At 53.9% G+C, this 22,458-nt stretch overlaps 1 protein-coding gene and 1 non-coding gene across 2 annotated transcripts in view; one reads left to right on the plus strand and one right to left on the minus strand.

Annotated features, from left to right (window-relative positions):
* FBLN1 (fibulin 1) overlaps positions 1-22,458 on the plus strand; it is an 82,163-nt gene that overhangs the window by 55,546 nt on the left and 4,159 nt on the right. The window contains exons 15-16 of the mRNA XM_052639832.1: positions 4,748-4,890; positions 6,912-7,043. Of these exons, the coding sequence (XP_052495792.1) occupies positions 4,748-4,890; positions 6,912-7,043 (275 nt within the window). The remainder of the gene's footprint in view (positions 1-4,747; positions 4,891-6,911; positions 7,044-22,458) is intronic.
* On the minus strand, positions 16,214-16,286 carry TRNAG-CCC (transfer RNA glycine (anticodon CCC)). The gene has a single exon. It is a non-coding gene; the product is annotated as a tRNA-Gly (tRNA).

Here is a 22,458-nt window from a genome sequence, read left to right on the forward strand (position 1 = left end):
TCTTCCCAACCCAGGAATCAAACGGAAATCTCCTGAATTGCAGGCGGAGTCTTTACCAGCTGAGCTACCAGGAAAGCTTTTCTTTTTTTAATATTTCTTTAGGCCCGTCAGGTCTTAGTTGTGGCAGGCAGGGTATTCAGGTCTTAGTTGTGGCAGGCAGGGTAGTCAGGTCTTAGTTGTGGCAGGCAGGGTATTCAGGTCTTAGTTGTGGCAGGCAGGGTAGTCAGGTCTTAGTTGTGGCAGGCAGGGTATTCAGGTCTTAGTTGTGGCAGGCAGGGTATTCAGGTCTTAGTTGTGGCAGGCAGGGTAGTCAGGTCTTAGTTGTGGCAGGCAGGGTATTCAGGTCTTAGTTGTGGCAGGCAGGGTAGTCAGGTCTTAGTTGTGGCAGGCAGGGTAGTCAGGTCTTAGTTGTGGCAGGCAGGGTAGTCAGGTCTTAGTTGTGGCAGGCAGGGTAGTCAGGTCTTAGTTGTGGCAGGCAGGGTATTCAGGTCTTAGTTGTGGCAGGCAGGGTATTCAGGTCTTAGTTGTGGCAGTCAGGGTAGTCAGATCTTAGTTGTGGCAGGCAGGGTATTCAGGTCTTAGTTGTGGCAGGCAGGGTAGTCAGGTCTTAGTTGCGGCAGGCAGGGTATTCGTTGTGTTATGCAGGATCTTTTGCTGCGGTGTGCAGTATTAGTTGCCCCTCAGTGTGTGGGATCTTAGTTTCCCAGACCAGGGATAGAACCTGAGTCCCTTGCACTGTAAAATGGATTTTTTTTTTTAATGGGAGGGTAATTGCTTTACAATATTGTGCTGGCTTCTGCCGTACATCACCATGAGTCAGCCATAGGTATACATATGTCCCCTCCGTGAGCCTCCCTCCCACCCCGCCCCGCCCTCTGTTGTCACAGAGTACCGAGTTTGAGCTCCTTACATCATACAGCGAATTCCCGCCAGCTGTTTTACATATGATCATGTATATATTTCAGTGCTCCTCTCTCAGTTCACCATATCCTCTCCTTCCCCCGGCCCGTGTCCACAGGTCTGTTGTCAGTGTCTCCATTGCTGCCCTGCAGATAGGTTCATCAGTACCATCTTTCTAGATTCCATATGTCTGTGTTAACATGCAGTATCTGTTTTTCTCTTTCTGACTTACTTCACTCTGTGTAATAGGCTCTAGATTCATTCACCTCACTAGAACTGACTCAAATGCATTCCTTTTTATGGCTGAGTAATACTCCATTGTATATACGCACCACAGCGTCTTTACCCTTTCATCTGTTGATGGGCATCTAGGTTGCTTCCATGTTCTGGCTGTTGTAAATAGTGCTGTGATGAACATTGGGATACATATGTCTTTTTCAATTATGGTTTCCTCAGGATATATGCCCAGTAGTGGGATTGTTGGGTCATATGGTAGTTTTATTCCTAGTTTCGGCAAGGCAGATTCTTAACCACTGGACCACCAGGGAAGCCCCATTAAACTTTTAAAACTGGGTCATTAAGACTTCCTTGAAAAGTCAGGGTCTCATACTGTGAAGAAACTGCTGGAAATGAAATAGAAAACTGAGTAGGAAAGAGATTGTTGTGGAAAATGAAACTCCAGGTAAATGTAGAGGCCTATCAAAGAGCAGGCTGCCAAAGACAACAGATGCAGGGGCCCTGTGGAATCAGGAAGAGTGTGGACCACTCCTTACGTGACACTGATTTCACATAAAGATGGTTAGCCAAAAAGTATCCAGGTTACGTCTCATATAAAGTTATTGTAGGAAAAAGGAGAATAAAGAACAGAATGACATTCCTCTGGAGAATGAAAGTACTCCAGGAAGACATGCTTACAGACGAGATCAAAGCTGGAGCCTATATCAAACAAACTAAAAGGATTGAAAATACAACCAAAAATGAAGGAAAAATGTAAGCCAGGATTAGGAAAAACTGAGAAATGAAGTGATGAGACTCAAGAAATTATTTTAAGTTAGAGCAAAAGGCAGTTTCAGAAATACATACTTAAGGAAAAACTGAAAAAAAATGATCTCATAAATTGAAAAATAAATAACAAAAGGGATGAAAAGACTCGAAGAGAAAGTGACAGGTGTTGAAGAGAAAGAAGATCCAACTTACAGGTAATAGAAATCTCCGAAGAATTAACGCAGAACGAAGGAGGGCGGCAATAATTACTGCAATTGATAATTCAAGAGACTTTACAGATATTTTAGGAAAAAGATTTTAAATTCCGTATTGAAAGAACACCCAATATATTTGAACATATTGACTCAGAGCAACCAACACCAAGATATAAAGAGAAAACAAAAATATCTGTGCCTTTCAGTAAAAACAGAAAGAGACTTATAAGGGAAAAAACTATGTTATCATCAAATTTATCCAAATACTTACGCCAGAAGAAAATTAATACTTAGAATACTCAAGAAAATGTAAGTCAAGGATCTTATACCCAACAAAACAGACTTCTATGTACAAAATGAAAGTCGTTCAGTCGTGTACAACTCTTTGTGAGCCCATGGACTGTAACCAGGCTCCTCCATCCGTGGGATTTTCCAGACAAGAATACTGGAGTGGGTTGCCGTTTCCTTCTCCAGGGGATCTTCCTGACCCAGGAATCGAACCCAGGCCTCTCAAATTGCAGGCAGACTTTTTACCATCTGAGCTACCAGGGAAGTCTTTGTGCCTTTATGTACAAAGGGCACAGACTGTTAGCACCATGCAAAATTGTCAGCCTGAAAGCATTAAACATAATTACTCATAGAACTACAGTTAAATGAATCTTATAAGAAAAAAGTATAGTACGAATCGCTGTAGGCTCAGGCTATGTAGGTCTAGCAGCACATCCATTAAAGTTGTAGGTAGAATAAGGAGAACTTATCCCCCAAATTATTACTTTAAGTAATTATGTAATTATGTTAGTGGTAGTAATTTTAGTTTTGTTATTCTGAGACTACTGGATCAAAATATGGAATAAACAAAAATAAATAATTATGGGGTATTCTACCATATCCTGTGTTCTTAAGAGCCAGAATTTTGATATGGAAAAAAGGAGATTCCTTTGGTATATAGGAGAGGTTAAGTGAAAAACTATGTGCCTCTTGTTTTGATTGTAAATATCAGTATGAATTCATACTGTACATGATCTTTCAAAATTTCCACTGAAGAGGCCCAGAAACAATGACCAACTCAGAAGCACTGAGCATTCTTGGTATCCAGATTATGGTCTTGAAATATCATTTTCCACTAAAAAAACAAAAAACAAATCCAACACTGCTTGGAAATAGCTGGGACAGTAAACGTGTAAGATGAGGCTGGAACACCTTGTTAAGCCAGATAGCGAGATTCCTGGGGCTGAGTCCAAAGGACTCAGGAGAGGACTTCCCTGGTAGTCCAGTGGTTAAGAATCTGCCTGCCAATGCAGGCAACAGAGGTTCAATCCCTGGTCCGGGAAGATTCCACGTGCCTCGGGGCAACTAAGTCCATGTACCACAACTACTGAGCCCGCGCGCTCTAGAGCCCACACTGCTGCTGCTGCTAAGTCGCTTCGGTCGTGTCCAACTCTGTGCGACCCCATAGACGGCAGCCCACCAGGCTCCCCGTACTCCACAGCAGAAGAAATGACCGCAACTGGAGAGTAACCCCCGCTCACCAAAACTAGAGAAAGCCTGTGCACAGCAATGAAGACCCAGCGCAGCCAAAAAAATAAGAAATATAAAGAACTGTCTCCAAAACAATATGTCTCGTTTTAAAAAAATACATAAAGATACAACAAGGACTTCGATGGTGGTCTAGTGGTTAAGACTCTGTGCTGCAAATGCAGGGACATGTGTTTGATCCCTGGTCAGGGAACTAAGATCTTGCATGCCACATGGCACGGCAAAAAAATAAATAAATGAATGAAAGATCCAGAAAATTTTTTTAATGGACAAATTTAAGTGATTTTCTCGAGATGCACATGTGTGGTACAGACGTAAAGGAACCCAGGTAGGCGATTGCTGGCAGAGACAGGACAGGGGTTACTTTGTGGGTGCATGAGAGGGTTAAGACAGATCTGGGCCCACGAAGGGGCCTCAAGTGCCAGGTTGAAGTTCTCTTTCTTGACCTGGGTGCTGCATTGTAAAGTGATTTGCCTTATAATACTCATTAAGCTATAACCTTGTTTTGTGTAGCTCTCGTATTTTGTTTTATTTTATGATTAAGAGGTTTTTAAAAGTATGCCTGGACCTGTAGCAAACTCGGGCCCCTCTTCCCCGTCCATCAGGTACGTGACACTGGAGATTAGACTGCTTTGCGTGGGGCGCCAAGCTGGGTGCTTTACCTGTGACCGCCCCCTCCGACCCGGAGTCCCAGGAAGGCCAGACCTTGTCTCCCTTGCTTGCTTTTGGTGTCCCTGTGTGTGACACCCAGCAGACACTCCAAACACACTTGTTGAGCAAGTGAATGAATGAATGTGATTTGCAGTTGTAGACACTGAAGCTCAGTTCGTGTAGCTGGTAAATAGCAAAACTTTGCTTATCTCGGCTGGGGCAGATGGAAACTGGGGTCTGTCTTGGCAGTTCGACTCGCTGTCCGGTTTGTAGAAGAACCCGGAAGCATCCCCTCGGAGCAGCCGGGCTGGGAGGCCGGTGCGGGTCTCTCAACGACGGAGCCAGCCTGGGGCGGGTCCTGCTGCCTGGCCACCTGCTGCTCTCCTGGGCCCTGGGCTCTGTCTCTGAGGGTGTCCGGGTCCCCCCTTTCCCACCCCGTCTTGTGCTGTGGCTCCCCTCAGGCTCCGCCAAGAGAAGACAGACACGGTCCGCTGCATCAAGTCCTGCCGCCCCAACGATGTCGCCTGCGTGCTGGACCCGGTGCACACCGTCTCCCACACCGTCGTCTCGCTCCCCACCTTCCGCGAGTTCACCCGCCCCGAAGGTGAGTGGCCGCTCCCAAGTCTGGAGCCGGCGTGGGGGTCCCGGCAGAGGCCAGCGTCTGGGGGACCATCCCTGCCAGGGCAGCCCCCTCGCTGAGGCTGATAGCTTGACCTGCAGGAGCAGCTCCATGGCGACATGTGGGTTTGGAATGCTGACCCTTCCCTGCTTCTGCATCTCCTCCGTGTCCCCAGACTACAAGGCAACCTGGTTCCTGCCTGTTCCCCGCCCTCAGTTCAGTGGAGGGGGTGTGGATCTCATTTGGGGGATAATAGTCGTTCAGCGAATAGCTATTAAGTGTTGATTCTTTGCCAGATGTGGGGTTATCAGGGAGAGCTTCCAGGAGGCAGTGACCCTGCTCTGGGTCCTGAGGGGCCAGTAGGAGGTTAATGTAGGAAAGTGGGGAGTGGGGGAGAGGGCCAAATCAGAATACCTCCAGAAAATCTGGAGGTGAGTGGGGAGTGTGTTTCTTTGAAGAAGGAAGCCAAGGTTTTCTGGCTGGAGTGGTGGAGGCTTGGCAAGAGATGGGCTGCAAATGTAGGCAGGAGCCTGCACTTGGAGTTGGGGCTTCAACTCCAAGGTTTTGGGAGTCAGTAGAGGGTCGTGACTGATGCTTTTTGCACAGCGAAGCTGCATCCTGGAGACCGAGGGTCAGGTGGGTTGGTGTGGCTAGACCGACTCCAGGGAACCCCACAATAAAGGGGTCAGTGTGCCCACCACAGGCAGCTCCCACGGCAGTGTCGACCTGCCATCACAGCCCCTTTCCACACGTGGGGCCAGGGCAGCGGGCTCCCCGTGCCTGGCAGAAGGCTGTGGGCAGAAAGCTGCTCTGTGTGCCTTCCTTTGGGGTGTGCGGCCCACATGCCAGGGCCAGCCAGCGTGGTCTCAACACCCCCTTCCTCTGTGGAATCTTCACCCTTCCCCTGTGGCTTTCGGAAGAGAGAATTAATTCAGCCAACTGAGCCTCCTGGGTGTCAGGCTCTGGGACGCCATGGTGAACAAGAGCCCTCCGTCCGTCTCAGGGAGGTTAGACAGGTTGCCTCGTGTCTACACATGGCCCCAGGGGCCAGGGAGTGACTCGGGTGTGTGTACCAGAACACAGCCTGGCCGTGGGGGTGGGAGGGCAGGAGAGGCGCCCAGGGACGGGCTCACCTGCAGGAGAGGTGAGCCCGCCACCTCCTCGTCCCTCTAGAAAAGGAAGGCACAGAACCTTCGGAGGGCAGCACAGACTTGGCTCAGAGAACATCACTGACTGCGGTTTGCCCTATGCACCATGACGGGTTCTGCCAAACCACTCAGATCCTCTCCAAATCCCTTTCCCCCGTGCCGTGGCCCCCCGGCCTGTGCTGACCCGCAGTTTGGTGCTACGGGGAGCTGGGCGTGTTTAGAGGTGCCTGTCGGCATCTTGGGCCAGGACACCTAGACCTTGACTGTTCACGTGGAAAGGACCCTTGGTGGGCAGTGGCGGGCCACCTGCTTCACTTCACGGTGGAGAGACTGAGGCTCAGAGAGGAATCCCCACCACCACCACCCCAGATTGCGTAAATCAGGCCCTTGTGCTCCCAGCCCTGATTTCACATCAGGGTCTGCTGATTTCACATCAGGTGGCCCGGGAGATGGACGCAGCCACCCACCCACTTGGGGCCTGGCCCGAGGAGGGGCTTGCCCGACCCCCATCGCGGTGGGGCAGGGACCATCTTGACCTCTGCCACATCCTTTGTCCGCCCCCCTTCCCCATCTTCCCAGCTTCAGGGAGACTCCTAAGCAGTCACCAGTTACTTCCTAGCCCTGGCCCTACCAGCTAATGTGCTCCATGACTTCCGGGAGGATCCGAAGTCTCTCCAGGCCTCGGCTTCCCCGTTGGTGCAAAGGGGGCACAGACTGTGACCTGGGGTCCCTTGGGGCCCCTGCACCTTCTCCATGCATGGGGCCCTCGTGTTGGGTTCTCACCGCACTGGGTCAGGCCTCTCCGGGCTCGCGGGGCCCAGCGCTACGCCTTCTCCATGCCTCGCTTCTCTCTGGCAGAGATCATCTTCCTCCGGGCCATCACGCCTGCGTATCCTGCCAACCATGCTGACATCATCTTCGACATAACGGACGGGAACCTCCGTGACTCTTTCGACATCATCAAGCGCTACATGGACGGCATGACTGTGGGTGAGTGGCTGGAGAGAGCAGGTTCACCCAGACGCCCCCTGGTCCTCCAGCCTGTCATGGCTCAGCCGAGGCCTGTCGCAGACCAGCCTGGTTCCCATCTGGGTCCCCTGGTCCTTCAGGGCCCAGCTGGAAATCCACACCTGTCAATCACGGTGTGAAAAGCGACCGGGGGGAGATCCCTGGAGCCTCAGTCTCCCCACCTGCAGATGTTGTTTGTTGTTTAGCTGCTATGTCGTGCGTGAGTCATTTGCGACCCCGTGGACTGTGGCCCACCCAGCTCCTCTGGCCAGGGGATTCTCCAGGCAAGAATACTGGAGTGGGTTGCCCTTTCCTTCTCCAGGGGATATTCCCGAGCCAGGGATCTACCCCTCGTCTCCTGCATTGCAGGCGGATTCCTTACCACTGAGCCTCCTGGGAAGCCCCTCCAGGTCTCCTAGGTCCTGGATTTTGTCGGCCTGAGCGGAGCGTTATGGAACGTGGTCTGTAGGTGGCACTGTTGGCTCTCAGAACCCCGTCCCCGAGGCCCCAGCCCCGACCGACTGACCGTTGTGGAGCTGCAGCTGGAGACGGGATCGTTAACTCCTCTGTTGCCAAAGAGCCATTTATAGTGACTTTACAAGCTCTTAAATGGGTTTGCATGTTGTAAACATGACTGGGGGCCCTCCCGCCCCCGGCCTCCTCCTCCGCTAGTTGGCAGCCAGAATAATTAGTTAATTACAATTAATAGTACAGGAGTCCTCTCTGGATTCCCAGGGGAGGGCGTGCAGCCATAAAACTTGCTGCTTGCCCCTGAGTCACTGCCCGCCCTGGGCCTCAGTTTCCCCCACTGTTAGGTGGAGCAATGCGTTACAGGACCTTCGGGCGCCTGGGGATGGGGGCAGGCAGGAGGAAGCAGAGCCAAGAGTATGTGTCCCCCCGCCCCCCCAACCCCTGTGCGTGGGGGTTGGTGAGCAGCTCGTGGGCACCTGCACACAGAAGCCCACCTGGGACCTCCTTTGTGCTTGACGCTAGGCCGGCAGGTGTGGCTGCAACACGGCCCACCCTGGGGGCACTTCTCAGCTCTTAGACCACGGGAGATGGAGTCAGATCCTTCCGACGCACTCGTTCATTGCGTTTCTGGGCTCTTTCCTCTCTGTACTGGCCCTGAGCCTGGCATTGTGGATACAGGGATGGGTCAGTACCCATACAGCCCCTGCCCCTGAGGGCTTTGCATTCCACCGGGTGGCAGTGGGGAGGCAGAAACAGGTCATGGGAATGTAGTGGTGGAGAGACAGTGACAAGCAGCTGCGAGGCCTCGCTGGGGACTCCGGACAGTGCTTGTGTCTTGGATTCCCAGCTAAACCCTTCCTGGAGTGACCCGAGCCAGGGGCCGGGCCACAGCTGGGCCCAGAACCAGTGGTCACAGCACGTTTTTCTTGCCGCCTTGAAACTCCAAACAGAACCAACCTGGGAGCCTGTGTTTCTTGGGTTCCCATCCACTGGGACAGAAAATCCTGGCACCTCAGAGGCTGGAGGCTCCCGGAGGCTTCCCCTTCCAACTCCTTCTGGGAGGCGGCCTCCCGAGCAGCGAGGGGGTGCTGGCCGGTCTTCCCAGGGTGACTCGGGCCGGGGGGGGGGCGAGGAGGGGACAGACCCTGGTGTGAGGGGCGACCACAGGTGCCACCATGGAAACACAGCATCCTCTCCTTGCTGCGTTTGGTCCCGTGGGCCCTGGTCTTCGGATTCGGTGCCGGCAGAGGGCCCAAGCTGGCCCTGGGGAAGTCGTCCTGCCTGCGGCCCGGCCTCCTGGGTGGGCCTGGTGTCCAGCTTCTCAGTACGTTTGCCGGACGTCTCGTCTGGTTGGGCCCCTGGAGTTTGCCAGTGAGCTCTCCCATGTGGAGGGTGAAGGCCAGCGGGGACGGGGGTCTCCCTGGGGTGTGACCCAGGCTGTGCTGGGCTCCTGTCTCACCACCCGCGGGGCGCTGTCTTGTTTCTCTCCTTGAAGCCCCTTTGCCTGGACTTCCTTATCCACCGCTCCCTCCAGCGCCTCTCCTGCCCCAAAGAACTTCTGTGACCCCTGGAGCGTCTGGACTCTGAGGGTAGCCACCCTGGCACACGCCAGGCCTGGGCATGGGCCTGTCCACCTGTGATGGCTTGTTCTGCCACTGGACTCTAGCCCAGTCTGAGCGGGGTGGGAGCCGTCACTGGGCATGCTCACCCCCGCATCCCGTCTCGGTCTTTGCAGACACCTCTGGGGCCGTGATTGTTTCCATCAGGCAGAGGAGGAAGCTAAGGAAATGACCGCTTTGAGACTGAGCTACGAAAACAGCAGGGCCCAGTTTGCAGGCGTGTTTTCAGCTGTGCATTCTCGTTTCAAGCAATGTCTTAGATAGAAACCTTCTTCGTCCGTGGAGAGGGAGAAAGTGTTTTGTGGGCCACTCAGGCCTCCCGTGTGGGGGCTCCTGAGCCCATTGAGACCCCCCTGGGCAGCCCCCACTGCTTGCAGCACCTGGGAAGGGGCCACACCTACTCATAGGCTGAACCCCTGCCTGCTCTAGGCTTCACCTTGAGTGGATACTGGGCACCGGGTCAGGAAGGCTTCCTGGAAGAGGTGAGGTCTGAGCTGGGTTGTGGTGCACGTGAAGGAGCAGCTGATACTCAGTGCTGGAAGCAAAGGAGGAGGGACCAATGGCCAGAGAAGGCAGGTGTGGTTTGTGCTGGGCACCCCTGCTGCTGGAGGTGGAGCGGGCCTAGAGCCCAATCTTCCCCAGACACCCAGAGCCGGAGCTCTCGGACGGTGGGTGTTGACTCGGGCAGAGTTACCAAGAGTTTGTGTCCCAGAAAATTAACCAGTGCACAAGCTGCTGAGACCGTGACATGGTGAAGGGCGTTGCTCCCCCAGATCACAGAAGGAGAAAGCACTCCAAGTTGATTAAGAACCTGAAAGGGCCAGACCTTCCTCTAATGCGTCCTGTAAAAACCAGCTCTCCGCAGGGATAAAGGTGGCTCTGAGCAGGGCTGAGCTGCTCTCTCCTTAAAGCCGGGTGCAGCCACCCTGTTACATTCCTCTTTCACCAGCTGTCAATGAAAAATGAAGAATACATTTTCAACCTGTGCAAAAAATGCTCTATTAATGCCTGAGGTATTCTCGGGCCACTACAAAGCCTTCCTTATCCAGCCCCGGCTTCACTCCGCCCAGCACAGCACTGGCTGTGATCAGGGGCTGCTTCAGAAGGGGCCTTTCAGGTAATAGTTCCTGGAGATGACTAATGGGGGCCCTGGTGAGGTGGGTGCAGTCTGTGTATCATCAGCTACCAGCAATGGGGGACCCTCCCCTGGGACTCCCCAGGCCCCTGGATGGTTGGTGGTATCTGAGCCTCAGCCCTCCCTGACCCCTCCTTGCTCACTGCTCCTTTTTAACTGTTTTTCTAAGGAGAGGGAGGAAAAAAAATCTGTCTATATAGAGGGTGTGCTTTGGCAAAATTTCTACTAGAACCTCCCCAAAGCCAATAGGAACTAGACAGCACTCAACTCAAGCTACTTTTTAGACCCAATGGTTGATTTCGTGAATGGCCCTCTGGATCCTTGGTGGGCATCACCGTTGCTATAGGAAAAAAACGAAGAGCATCACTGTCAGCTGGCAAGCAGGTGTGCTGCACGTCCAGTCTGTTCTGGGTTGTTCCCTGGGCTCCTCCTCCGCCCCTGGGTCCCCTGAGAAACAGAGGTGCTCCTATCTTCAGCTCCTGCCCGGGTACCATGGCAACCAGTCATGCTCCCAATAAAGTCTGAATGAATGGAGATGGTCCAGCTCACCTTTTAAGGCTTCCCAGTGGTAAAGAATCCGCCTGCTAATGCAGGAGACACAGAAGACGTGGGTTCGATTCCTAGGTCGGGAAGTCCCCCTGGAGGAGGAAATGGCAACCCACTCCGGGATTCTTGCCTGGAGAATCCCACGGACAGAGGAGTCTGGTGGGCTGCAGTCCATGGGGTCACAAAAGAGTGGGACACGATTGAGTGACTGAGCACGTACGCATGGACATGGGTTAGGTTGAGGAGGGATATTCCCTAATTGCAGACACCATTCTTGTCATTAGAGGAAATGATAAGGAGAGCTCCTAGCAGCACCTGGCATGTAGTAGGTGTAGTCAGTATTCATGGAACACAAACTTTTTCGCATAGCCCACGTTGTCTGTGCCAAAGCCTCTAAATTTGGCCCATATCTCACCACCCGCATAACAATATCCTCACTCCCCCCTCCTCAAGGGAACCAAAGCTTTTACATTTTGAAAGAGCATTCTAAGTTTTATTTGTGAGCATACAAGGACTGTTACTGTATTTCACTTTTGAATAATATCAATGGCTGGGTGGCCCTTTTAGGACAAAACACCCTGGACTCTCTGCTCCCACCGTTGGAGCACTGAGTTTGGGGTCAGATACCCCGGTGTCGGTTCTTGCTTGGTTGTCCATTTCTAGCTGTGTGACCTCAGGCAGGTCTCATAACCTCTCTGAGCCTTGGTTTTCTTCTCAGTGAGATTGCCATAGTAATGCTTGCCTTGCCGGGGTATGAGGACCAGAAGGAGTTCTATGTACTGTAACATAGCTGGGTAGGTTGTTATGGGGATAAATGAGCCACTGTGAGGAGGCCGTTTGGGGCTAGAGAGCTGGTGAGGTCTCGGAGCCCCCTGAAAGGACAGGAGAGCAGCCAGCAGGAGGCACGTGGGATGCTACTGGGACTGTTCACCCCAAAGTGGCTCCAGTGACCTGGGAGCTGTGTCATAGGCACCCCTCGTGGCCTGGGCTGATGAGTCAGGCCGGAAGCAGAATGGTGGAGGCCATGCCTCCCGAGTTCTGTCATCCTTGAATTATTTGTTCAGCAAGAACCTCCTGGATTCCTACCCCATGCCTAACCCCGTGCTGGGTGCTGGGGAACAAGTTTACACTCAAGCCACAAATCCTGCTTTCATGAAGTTGCCTCCTAGCTTCCCTAGCATCCTGCCATCTGAGTTCCTACAGTTTGTTTTTCAGCAGTAGGTTTTGCCTCTGTTCATGTCTCAGCGGGAGAGACAATAATGTGGCAAGGCTGCAGTCTACAGTTGACTTTCTGCGCACCGCACAACCCTAGGGGGTGCCATTCACAGCCTCTTCTACCTGCACTGCGCAGCTTGGTCAGCTGTACACAGCAGCCCCAGTGCGAGAGCTTATGCGTAAAGACAGCTACCCGCCTGTACCTCAGCCCCTGGCCAGGGGAAGCCTCATGCAAAGCAAAGAGCTTGTCTGCCCAGCCGTCTGCCTTCAAGTCACTCTCAGTCATTCCAGCCTGCAGGGCCCAGATCGCCTCTTTGAAATCTTTACCTCTTAAGGGGTTAAACACACACTGCTGACCCGTCCGGGAGCCTGATTCGGAAAGCTTGGCCCAGAATCAGTACACATTACGGATGAGATTCAGAAATTCCACCTAAAAACAACAGCGCGGCCGTCTCTGCTGCTGATGAGTGATCGGCCCTGTCCTACTTTCACGGCAAATCCCGGGATTAAGCGCTTTCTCTTCTCGGGGGAGGCACAGCCCCCGCCCCACCCCCTGGGGCCACACCCTGGCCGGCAGCCAAGTCCTTTCCCGGGGATGCAAAGGGGCGGGCCTCAGCCGACCTCACCTGGAGGTTGGCGGTCCTTGGAGGGCAGGGGGACGCAGAGGGCAGGCGGCGCCCGCTCAGAGGCCTGAGACGGGGCGTGAGAGCGGGACGGACACCAGCACCTTTTGTGCTGACTGTGCTGGGGCCTCACGGAGCAGCGATGGGCCATAGGCATTGGGCCCGGAGCCATCGTGACTCATAGGAAAGCAGATATTCCTGTTGCAAAGCCCTGTGAGGAGGGTGCCCGACACCCAGTTTCACAGAAGCAGAAACTCTCAGAGGCCACCCCCAGGCTGGCACGGGACTCTTAGGGCTCAGTGGGGTCCTCTGCTTTCGTGGGCCTCACTGGACACCTCTCTCTCTGCTCCTGCCCGTGGACCCGCGCATCACGTGGGCTGCATCTCACACCTGCTTGCCCCCTGCCCCCCACCCCCGACGTCGGCTCCTGGCCATGAGGTCCGCCAGCCTGGCCGGAGCCTCCCTCCTTTCTCAGCGGGGTGCTTCCACATGGTGGCGAAAGGTGCCCCAGCCACGAGGCTCCTGAAGCCGGGACCCTCTGCTCCCCTCCTCCCGCCCCCGCAGCCAGTTGCTTAATGGGTCTACCGGGTTTTAACCCCCATCTTTCGCGTCCAGTCCTGCCGCCTGGCTGGAGACGTCTTCAGCCTCAGCTTGCTTATCTGCTCCCCAGCGTCCAGCATCCTTCCCTTCCTCTTCCCTCTGCTTTGCTCCAGACACACCAGCCCGTGCCAGAGACCGCAGCCGCTTCATGGCCTCTCCTGTCTCCTGGACTTGAGCTGTGGCATTCACCTGCTGCTCCCCTTGGTTAAGCTCCTATCCATCCCTCAGAGCCCAAGTCGGCCGTCACCTCCTCTCGCACACCCTCCATGCCCCATCCCCCACAGGCAGGGTGTGTGGCTTGCTGCTTTGCGCTCCCAGAGCCCCAGGGCCGAGCTTCTTATAGACTCTGGTCTTCATTCTTCTAGCAAATAATGTGTGTGTCCCAAGGGAGCAGGCTGTGCTCTAGGGATGCATCGGCCAAGAGAGACAGACGGGAATCCAAGCCGTGTACACGTTTCCTTCTGGGGGTAGGAGCAGGCAGGAGACAAGTATAACATCCACACTGTCAGGCAGTGTGAGTGCTATGCAGAGGGCAGGGGAGAAGAGGGGAGCAGGCAGCCACTGTGTGTCTGGTGGTGGGAGACATTCGTCTGAGGACCCGGGGAGCTGAGGAAATGAGCCGTGCAGAGATCTGGAGGGGGAGCTCCAGGCAGTGGGGACGGCAGGTGCAAAGGCCCTGAGGCAGAGGCGAGCCGGGCATGTTTGAATTGCAGTGGCCAAAAGGAGTGCGTCAAGGCTGTGTATTGTCACCCTGCTTATTTAACTTATATGCAGAGTACATCATGAGAAACGCTGGGCTGCAAGAAGCACAAGCTGGAATCAAGATTGCCGGGAGAAATATCAATCACCTCAGATATGCAGTTGACACCACCCTTATGGCAGAAAGTGAAGAGGAACTAAAAAGCCTCTTGATGAAAGTGAAAGAGGAGAGTGAAAAAGTTGGCTTAAGCTCAACATTCAGAAAACAGAGATCATGGCATCTGGTCCCATCACTCCATGGGAAATTGATGGGGAAACAGTAGAAACAGTGTCAGACTTTATTTTTCGGGGCTCCAAAATCACTGCAGATGGTGACTGCAGCCATGAAATTAAAAGATGCTTACTCCTTGGAAGAAAAGTTATGACCAACCTAGATAGCATATTGAAAAGCAGAGACATTACTTTGCTGACTAAGGTCCGTCTAGTCAAGGCTATGGTTTTTCCTGTGGTCGTGTATGGATGTGAGAGTTGGACTGTGAAGAAGGCTGAGCGCTGAAGAATTGATGCGTTTGAACTGTGCTGTTGGAGAAGACTCTTGAGAGTCCCTTGGACTGCAAGGAGATCCAACCAGTCCATTCTGAAGGAGATCAACCCTGGGATTTCTTTGGAAGGAATGATGCTAAAGCTGAAACTCCAGTACTTTGGCCACTTCATGTGAAGAGTTGACTCATTGGAAAAGACTGTGATGCTGGGAGGGATTGAGGGCAGGAGGAGAAGGGGACGACCGAGGATGAGATGGCTGGATGGCATCACGGACTCGATGAACGTGAGTTTTAGTGAACCTCGGGAGTTGGTGATGGACAGGGAGGCCTGGCGTGCTGCGATTCATGGGGTCGCAAAGAGTCGGACGCGACTGAGCGACTGAACTGAACTGAGCTGAATGAGGCAGGGTCTTGAGGCCGCCACAATGGCTTGGGCTTTACTGCCAAGTGAGGTGGGAGCCACGGGAAGGTTTTGGGTTGAGGTGGGAGACACTCCCTCTGGGTGCCTGGGTGAGCCTGGGGATCTAGTTCCACGACCAGGGATCGAACCCGGGCCCCCTGCTTTGGGAGTGCAGAGTCTTAGCCTCTGGACATTGTGGCTCGCTCTGTGGGCTTCCTTCATAGCTCAGCTGGTAAAGAATCCGCCTGCAGTGCAGGAGACCCCGGTTTGATTCCTGGGTCGAGAAGATCCCCTGGAGAAGGGAGAGGCTACCCACTCCAGTATACTTGGGCTTCCCTTGTGACTCAGCTGGTAAAGAATCTGCCTGCAATGCAGGAAACCTGTGTTTGATCCCTGGGTTGGGAAGATCCCCTGGAAAAGGGAAAGGCTACCCTTCCAGTATTCTGGCCTGGAAAAGTCCATGGACTGTATAGTCCATGGGGTCGCAAAGAGTCAGACATGACTGAGTGACTTTCACTTTCATGCAAAACCTTTCCAAAAACCTGTGCAGGCTGGAGGTGATAGTGTGGCCCCGGCAGGAAGGGTGGGCAGCAGACAGATTCCGGATACATCAGGGGGTAGTGCCAGGTTTTGCTGACGAGTTGGGTGTGAGACAAAGATGACTGCGTGTCTTGACCTAAAGAGCAAGCAGACTGGGGTTGTCAGCAGGTGAGCTGGGGAAAACTGACACGGCAGCACTGGGGAGGCTGCACGCGCCCTTTGGCATTAAGACTGTGGGCCTCACAGGGGTAGAGTGAGTCTGGGAGGCGATCATGGGTGGATGGCAGCTGGAGCCCCGAGACCAGACACGCTCACGGAGGAACTGAGTGTAGATAGAGAGAGGAGGTCGGAGCACTGTGGCCTCTTGTGCTCAGAGGTCGGAGAGATGAGCGGAGGCCAGCCCGGGGGAGGAGGCCTTCCCAGGAGGAGGGGCATGCGCTGTGTCAATGATGGTGACTCTGGTCAGATGAGGACAGAGGATTCGCCACTGGATTCAGGATTGCCCCAGCTGATGGCGACCTTGACCAGGCCATTCTCAGTGGAGTGGGGTCGAGGGGAGACACACCAGGGTAGGGGCCCTGGAGGCGCCACTGGGGGACTCCTTCCAGAAGGTCTGCTGTGCGTGCGAGCGGAGAAATGAGGTGCCAGTGGGGAGGGTGTGTGGTCACGACGTTGTGAGTTTTTTTTTTTAAATATTTATTTATTTGGCTGCACTGGGTCTTAGTTGCATCATGTGAGCACTAGTGAGCATGTGGGATCTAGCTCCCTGACCAGGGATCGAACCTGGGCCTCCTGCGTTGGGAGCACAGAATCTTAGCCACTGGACCACCAGGGAAGTCCCCATTGTGTTTTTTGCTTGACTTCCTCTTCCACCGGTTGTAAATTTCTGGAGGCAAGAGCCTACAAGGGGTTCATTTGTGCCATACCGCCCCCGTCACCCTATTTTTCTTTCTTTCTTGCACACCCTTGCATGCACACGCACGTGTGCACACACAGCATGCCCACTAGGAGGTTCCCCAGGTCCGGTGCCCAGCAGGCTGCAGGATCACACTTGCCTGCTCACATACAGAGTCACCAGGGGGTTAAATGAGCCCAGAGTGGCCTCTCAGCGTCTCCCGAGTTCTCCTGCGGATCGGCTGCATCCAGAATGATTTGTGATGCTCTTACCGCTGCTGTTATGCACCTTCTGAAAAGCCTTTGAGATCACCGGCGCGTTCATAAATTCTTCTTTTTTTTTTTTTTTTAAGAAAATGAAATGTTTTTAGCCAAACAGCAGCAGAGGCATCTTGTGTGAAATTAGGGGGGAAAAAAAGAGTCTGATGATGACACGGATCTTCCGACAGCCTCACCTGACAACTGTAACTACACAGAGGACCCAGACACTCACCATCAGCCACTGTCACCAAGAGCACTTCCCGCAGCCTCAGAGTCGGGTGTTCCCAGGTGGATCGTTCGATCTGTGCTTATGGCTGAGAACTCCGCGTGTCGGGTCCTCGATGGTCACAGTCGTCTCAACAGCAAGGGCACTGCTGTGTGCTGAACACTCCCAGCACGTAGGCCACACGTCCTGTGTTACTTGGGTTTCCCAGACGGCTCAGTAGTCAAGAATCCCCCTGCCAATGCAGGAGACAGGGTTCAATCCGTGGGTAGGGAAGATCCCCTGGAGGAGGGTATGGCAACCCATTCCAGTATTCTTGCCTGGAGAATCCCCATGGACAGAGGAGTCTGGCGGGCTGCAGTTCATGGGGTTGCACAGAGTCGGACACGACTGAGCGATTGAACAACAGCTGTGTCACTTATCCCTGTGGGAGATGGCCCCATTCTCCAGGTGAGGACACTTGAGGCTCGGAGGGGCTTCCAGGCTCAGGGGGCATGACTGAGGCTTGCACGCAGCCTGGTGGGGCTGGATGTGGGGTTTCTGCTGCCACGACCGTCCTGTGTGACCTTGAACCAGGCAGAGTCCTCCTCTTTGAGGTCTGTCCCAGCCCTGAGATTTCTCATCTAGGGGCACCTGGAGACATGCAAGGGGGCTGATGAGTTTGGGTCTAGCAATGGGGAAGGGTCCCCAGCAGGTAGGTGGGTGGGAGCTGATCCAGGCGGGAGGACTCACAGAGAAAGAGGGGGGGATTCTCGCACTTCCCACCCCTGCCGCATCCTGCGCCAACCTGTAAAAGCAGGTGCATCAGATGGCAAAGCCCTTCCGGAAAACCACCCAGGCCATCTCTCCCACTGGCGAGGCCGGGCGGCTTGGCCGAAGGGCAGTGGCCCAGGGTCTGGCCTTATGGGCAGGCTTGCTGTTTCTGGTTCAGAACTCATTTCACCCCCAGAGCCCCCGTTGCTCCTCCTGGAACCGTGAGGCCCCAGCGCATGTGGCTGAGATGTCGGGGGAGGAGATGGCGGACGGGGGTGTCTTCATACCCACCATGTGCCCTGGAAATGCCGGTTCCTGCGTCCAGGAAGGAGCCTGGAAGCCTTTGTGCAAAGCTGACGTTTCTTTTCCTCTTTCTACCCAAGGGAGAGGCGGGCCCCGGGGGCGTTGACTCTGGTTCCCTGCTGCTGCCCCATGCAGACCCTCTGGTTTGGTCGTGAGAGACCTGGGAGGAAGTGTGTTTATGAGAGCCAAGAAGTCGGGAGGATGGTTCTGCTGAGGCAGACTTTAAATCTGCGACCGAGACCCCTGTCCTCCACCTTCCAAGCTCTTACTGGGTGTTTTTCAGGCAAGAAGAACAGAAGACAGGGATTGGAGAGCTCCATTCCTTCCCTGCCCATGACCGATATGATTGCCCTGTAGTTCCTCTCTGCCGTTTTTGGCCTGTACGGATGACTCAGCCAAGGGCAGTACATTCTGGAAGTTTCCTGCACACCACGTCAGGGCAGGTGCGGTCGGGTGGAGAGAACTAAGCTCAGGGTCTGTCCCGTCTGGGCGGCGCTGTGCCCTGAGAGCCCTGTGATCTGGGACATCAGCCCCCAGAGCCCCGAGCTTCTCCCCAGTGGGAGGGAGGCGACGGTCCTCCCCCCTGAGGAGTGTGGGGAGCACGGGAAGGAACAGTGGACACGGGGCCCGTCTGTTCCCATCTCCTCCGCCGCTGTGGACCTCCTTCCTGGCCCATCTCCACTATAGCCTTGGGCATTAGACGTACGGACCGTACTTCTTCCTGTTCTTGCGTTTTCCTCTTTGCCTTCGGTCTGTGCTGCTCACCCTGGCCTGGAGTTATCCCTGTCGAGGAAAATGTCCTGAGATCCGGGTGATGGTTTGCTTTTTTCCCCGTCGCCCACTGTGTTAGTGTTTGGTGAAACCACGTGGGTCTCCTCTGAGCTCCAGGGTTCTCCAGCCTTGTCCGACCAGGCCAACTCGTCACCTCCCCCTGGCTCGTGGCTCTGTGGCGGCCGCAGAGCCAGACAGGGAAGCCTGGTTCCAACCTGTCGCCTTTCTGCTTGCACGTGGGCCACACCTGAAAACCCAGCGACCCGTGGCTGTCATCCATTCCTTCCCGCCGCTTTTGCTTCTCCGGGCAATAACTTTCCACTTTATAAACTGTGCTTAGTGCCTCGGTCTCTAGTTCGTGCGTTCATTTAGCAATTCACTTATTGCCGGCCCTCCTATGTGTCAGGTCGGTAGTGGGACCAAGGACCTACTATGTTCCAAGAGCCAGAGATAGGAGAGTGACCAGTGGCGCAGTGGGTAAGAGTCGGCTTGCCAGTGCAGGGGACACGGTCCTGGTCCTGGAAGGCCCCACAGGCTGCAGGGCAGCTAAGCCTATGTGCCCACAACTACTGAAGCCCTCGCAGCCAGACCTTGCGCTTTGCAGCAAGAGAAGCCGCAGCAATGAAGAGCAGCCCCTGCTCGCCACAACTAGAGCAATCTGCTTGCAGCAACAAAGGCCCAGTGCAATGAAACATTAATTAATTACATTTTAAAAAGATTGACCAGAAAAGAAAGTCTGTGCCCTTGGCCTCTGGCCTCACACGGCGGTGGGGAGACCGTGACAACGGAGAAGAACCAGTGTCTCCATAACCTGATTTCAGGTGGCGACCGCGTCTTATTCTCATCTGGTGCTGACTTTCTTCCCTCTGCCTTTTTTTTTTTAACTTGAAGCTCTGTCTTTTGAAAAGCACAGTTCATTTCCACTGGCATGAGGTACCATGCCGTCTCTGGATGGATCATCGTTTTTGCTAAGATGCCCTTCGACAGCCCTGTTCACGCCATTACACTTGGTCAGTTAGAATCGCAGGACTTCTGAGTCGGAGGCTGAACTTCAGAAAGACGGTGGCTCGTACGAGGTCACAGGGCTGCTCGGTGAGGAAGGAGAGGAAAGCCAGGCTGTGGTTCCAGGTCTCCACAGACTGGTATCTTGTGCAGATGCCCTCACGGATGATCCTCCTCCGTTCAGACAACGCGGGCACGATCAGTTGTGACCCCAGTCAAGTGGCAGAAGCCTGGGGATGGCTGCAGGGCCCTGGAATCCAGACCACAGCCCCCAGGAGGCGATGGAGGTCTCCCGCTGGACGCTTGGGCTCTGTGTTCGGGCTCCTGGCACATCGGCTGCAATTTACAAAGCAGAGACGAGACATGAAGGTGAAGTGCCTGAGGGGACCTACATTTTTCAAAGGAAAAAAAAAAGACTTAATTATATCTTTCAGAGGCACAGACACGCCGAGGAATACCAGCAGTGTCTGGGACCCGAAGCAGAAATGCCAAAGATGAGGATATGGAAGATTAACACAGTTGAACTCGGCATTGTGGCCTTTTTTTTTTTTTTTTCTGGGGCTCTTGAAAGTTAGGGAGGTAAACACCCCAGCAGGGAAGATGGACAAGGCAGGCATGCTGGAAAGAGCCTTTCCCTCTCTCCTGCATTTTGCTGCAGGAATGGTCTTTCCGCATAAAGCTGCTCCTGCTCAGAGCCTTCAGTGGCCCCTTCCCTTCAAGACAGAGGTTTGAGGGGCCCTCAAGGAGTAGGGTCCCTTCTTTCCTCCCCCCTCCCCTTCTTCTCTTTTCTCTCTCTCCCTCTGCTTTCATCCCACTGGATAATTGTAACGGTGCCTCCCCTGTGTCCTGCCCCGGGCCCTGGGCTGGGGACAGTGGACAGAGATGAACGTGATGTAGACCCTGCGTCCGAAGGGGGAGTGAACTGTGAAGGTTCCCTCGAGGGAGACCAGGTACCAGGTGATGTGGAGTGAGGCTGGCGGGGCTTCATGAAAGAGGACACAGGCGGGCTAGCTGGTCCCCAGTGCCTGGCGCAGAGCGGATGCCAGCCACACATCTGTAGGAGCAAGTGACGGATGCGGTTGGACCCCTGGTGGAGGTTCAGCTTCTAAAGTCTGTGATGCCACATTTGGGCAGCAAGGGTTTCTCTAGTTCCCTCTTGTTTCCCTGCCCCCGGAAGGTTGGTGGTGGTTCCGAAAGAACAGCGGTCTAGAGTCGGTGGTGGTGAGGAAGCCAGGAGACCACTGCTCTGGGTTCCCAGTTCTGTGAGCCTGACAAGGTGCGAAGTCCCTGAGGAAGCCCTTTACCACCTCCTTAGCCTCCTCTGTCTGTCTTTCCCCAAGATTAACTCTGTTCCCAGAACTGACTGAAGCCTTCACACTTGGGGCCTTTGCACAGGTCCTACCTACCTTGGGCCTCCCTGGTGGCTCAGATGATAAAGAATCTGCCTGCAGTGTGGAATACCTGAGTTCTATCCCTGGGTTGGGAAGATCCCCTGGGGAAGGAAATGGCAACCCTCTCCAGTATCCTTGGCGAGGATTCCACGGACAGAGGAGACTGGCTGCAGTCCGTGGGTCGCAAAGAGTCGGACACGACTGAGCTGCTGACACCTTCACTTCACTTAGCTCACTGGCTCCTGCTCAGTCTTTTTTATTTAGACGTATTTATCTTTCGGCTGCGCGGGGCTTCTCGCTGCTGTGGCTTCTCTTGTTGTGGAGCACAGGCTGCCGGCGCTCGGGCTCCAGTGTTTGCGGCCCATTTGCTCCGTGGCGTGTGGGGTCCCGACCAGGGATCAAACCAGCGTCTCCAGTATTGTGAGGCAGATTCCTAACACTGGACCACCAGGGAAGCCCCTGACTTAGTATTTAAAATCCAGTTTGAAGTCAGCTCCTCTGTAGAGTCTTCCCTAAACTTCCCTTGTGCACAACGGCCTCTATTGCATGGATGGATGGATGGTTGACGGATGAATGGGTGTATAGATGAATGATGAATGGATGGGTGATTGGATGGGTGGGTGGATGGATGGGTGGGAAAGCTGTGAAGAAAGAAGTGATATCAGCAGAAAGTCTAGGTTCAGTGAAGGTGAGGACCAGGAGGTGGTTGTCAGGCTTGAACTAACCTGGGAATGAAAGGAGCATGTTCACTGAAATCAGAGCCCCCAGGAAGTGTGGCTAGGCTGAAGTAGAAGTGGTCAGATCCACAGAGTGGGTGTGGCCTGGGATGTGGACCCCAGGTCACAGGAGAAGGATAGGGTGGCTGACCCCCTGAGCACCATGCTGTGTCACTCCCAAAATGCCTTGTTTAACCCTTGCAGATGCCCGTGTCTTCCGCCTCGGTCGTTCTCTTGTTAGATGCAAAGATCCTGAGACAATCCAGGCCCCGAGTGTGACCTACATCTGAAGTTCAGCCTTCTGCTCCCTCTTCCCCTTCTCAACGCCCTTCTTCTCTAAAGCAGCTCTTAGCTTCCCTTAGTGGTCTGTTTGGCCTCTTAGCTGTTCACAGTTGGAACACTTAGCCAACAGCGTGACACATTCTGGTCTTTAGGCATCATTCATGAAGTGCCCTAACAGTACATATTGAGATTTAAATATATTTTCTATACATCCAGAGCTCTCCTTTCTCATCAATGTTTAAGGCAATCTAATAAAAATATTCAGCATTTGCTCTATTTTTCAATCATGGAGGAATTCGGTCCTACTTGAACTGAAATTCATATTATACTGGAATGCTGTGGAGCTTTATGGTATGCAGTGCTTATTTCTGAGGGGGAAGCAGCAGATGGCCTTGTGATGGTTTTGTTTCT

The sequence above is a fragment of the Budorcas taxicolor genome, chromosome 5, assembly GCF_023091745.1.
Source record: "Budorcas taxicolor isolate Tak-1 chromosome 5, Takin1.1, whole genome shotgun sequence".
NCBI classification, from domain to species: Eukaryota; Metazoa; Chordata; class Mammalia; order Artiodactyla; family Bovidae; genus Budorcas; species Budorcas taxicolor.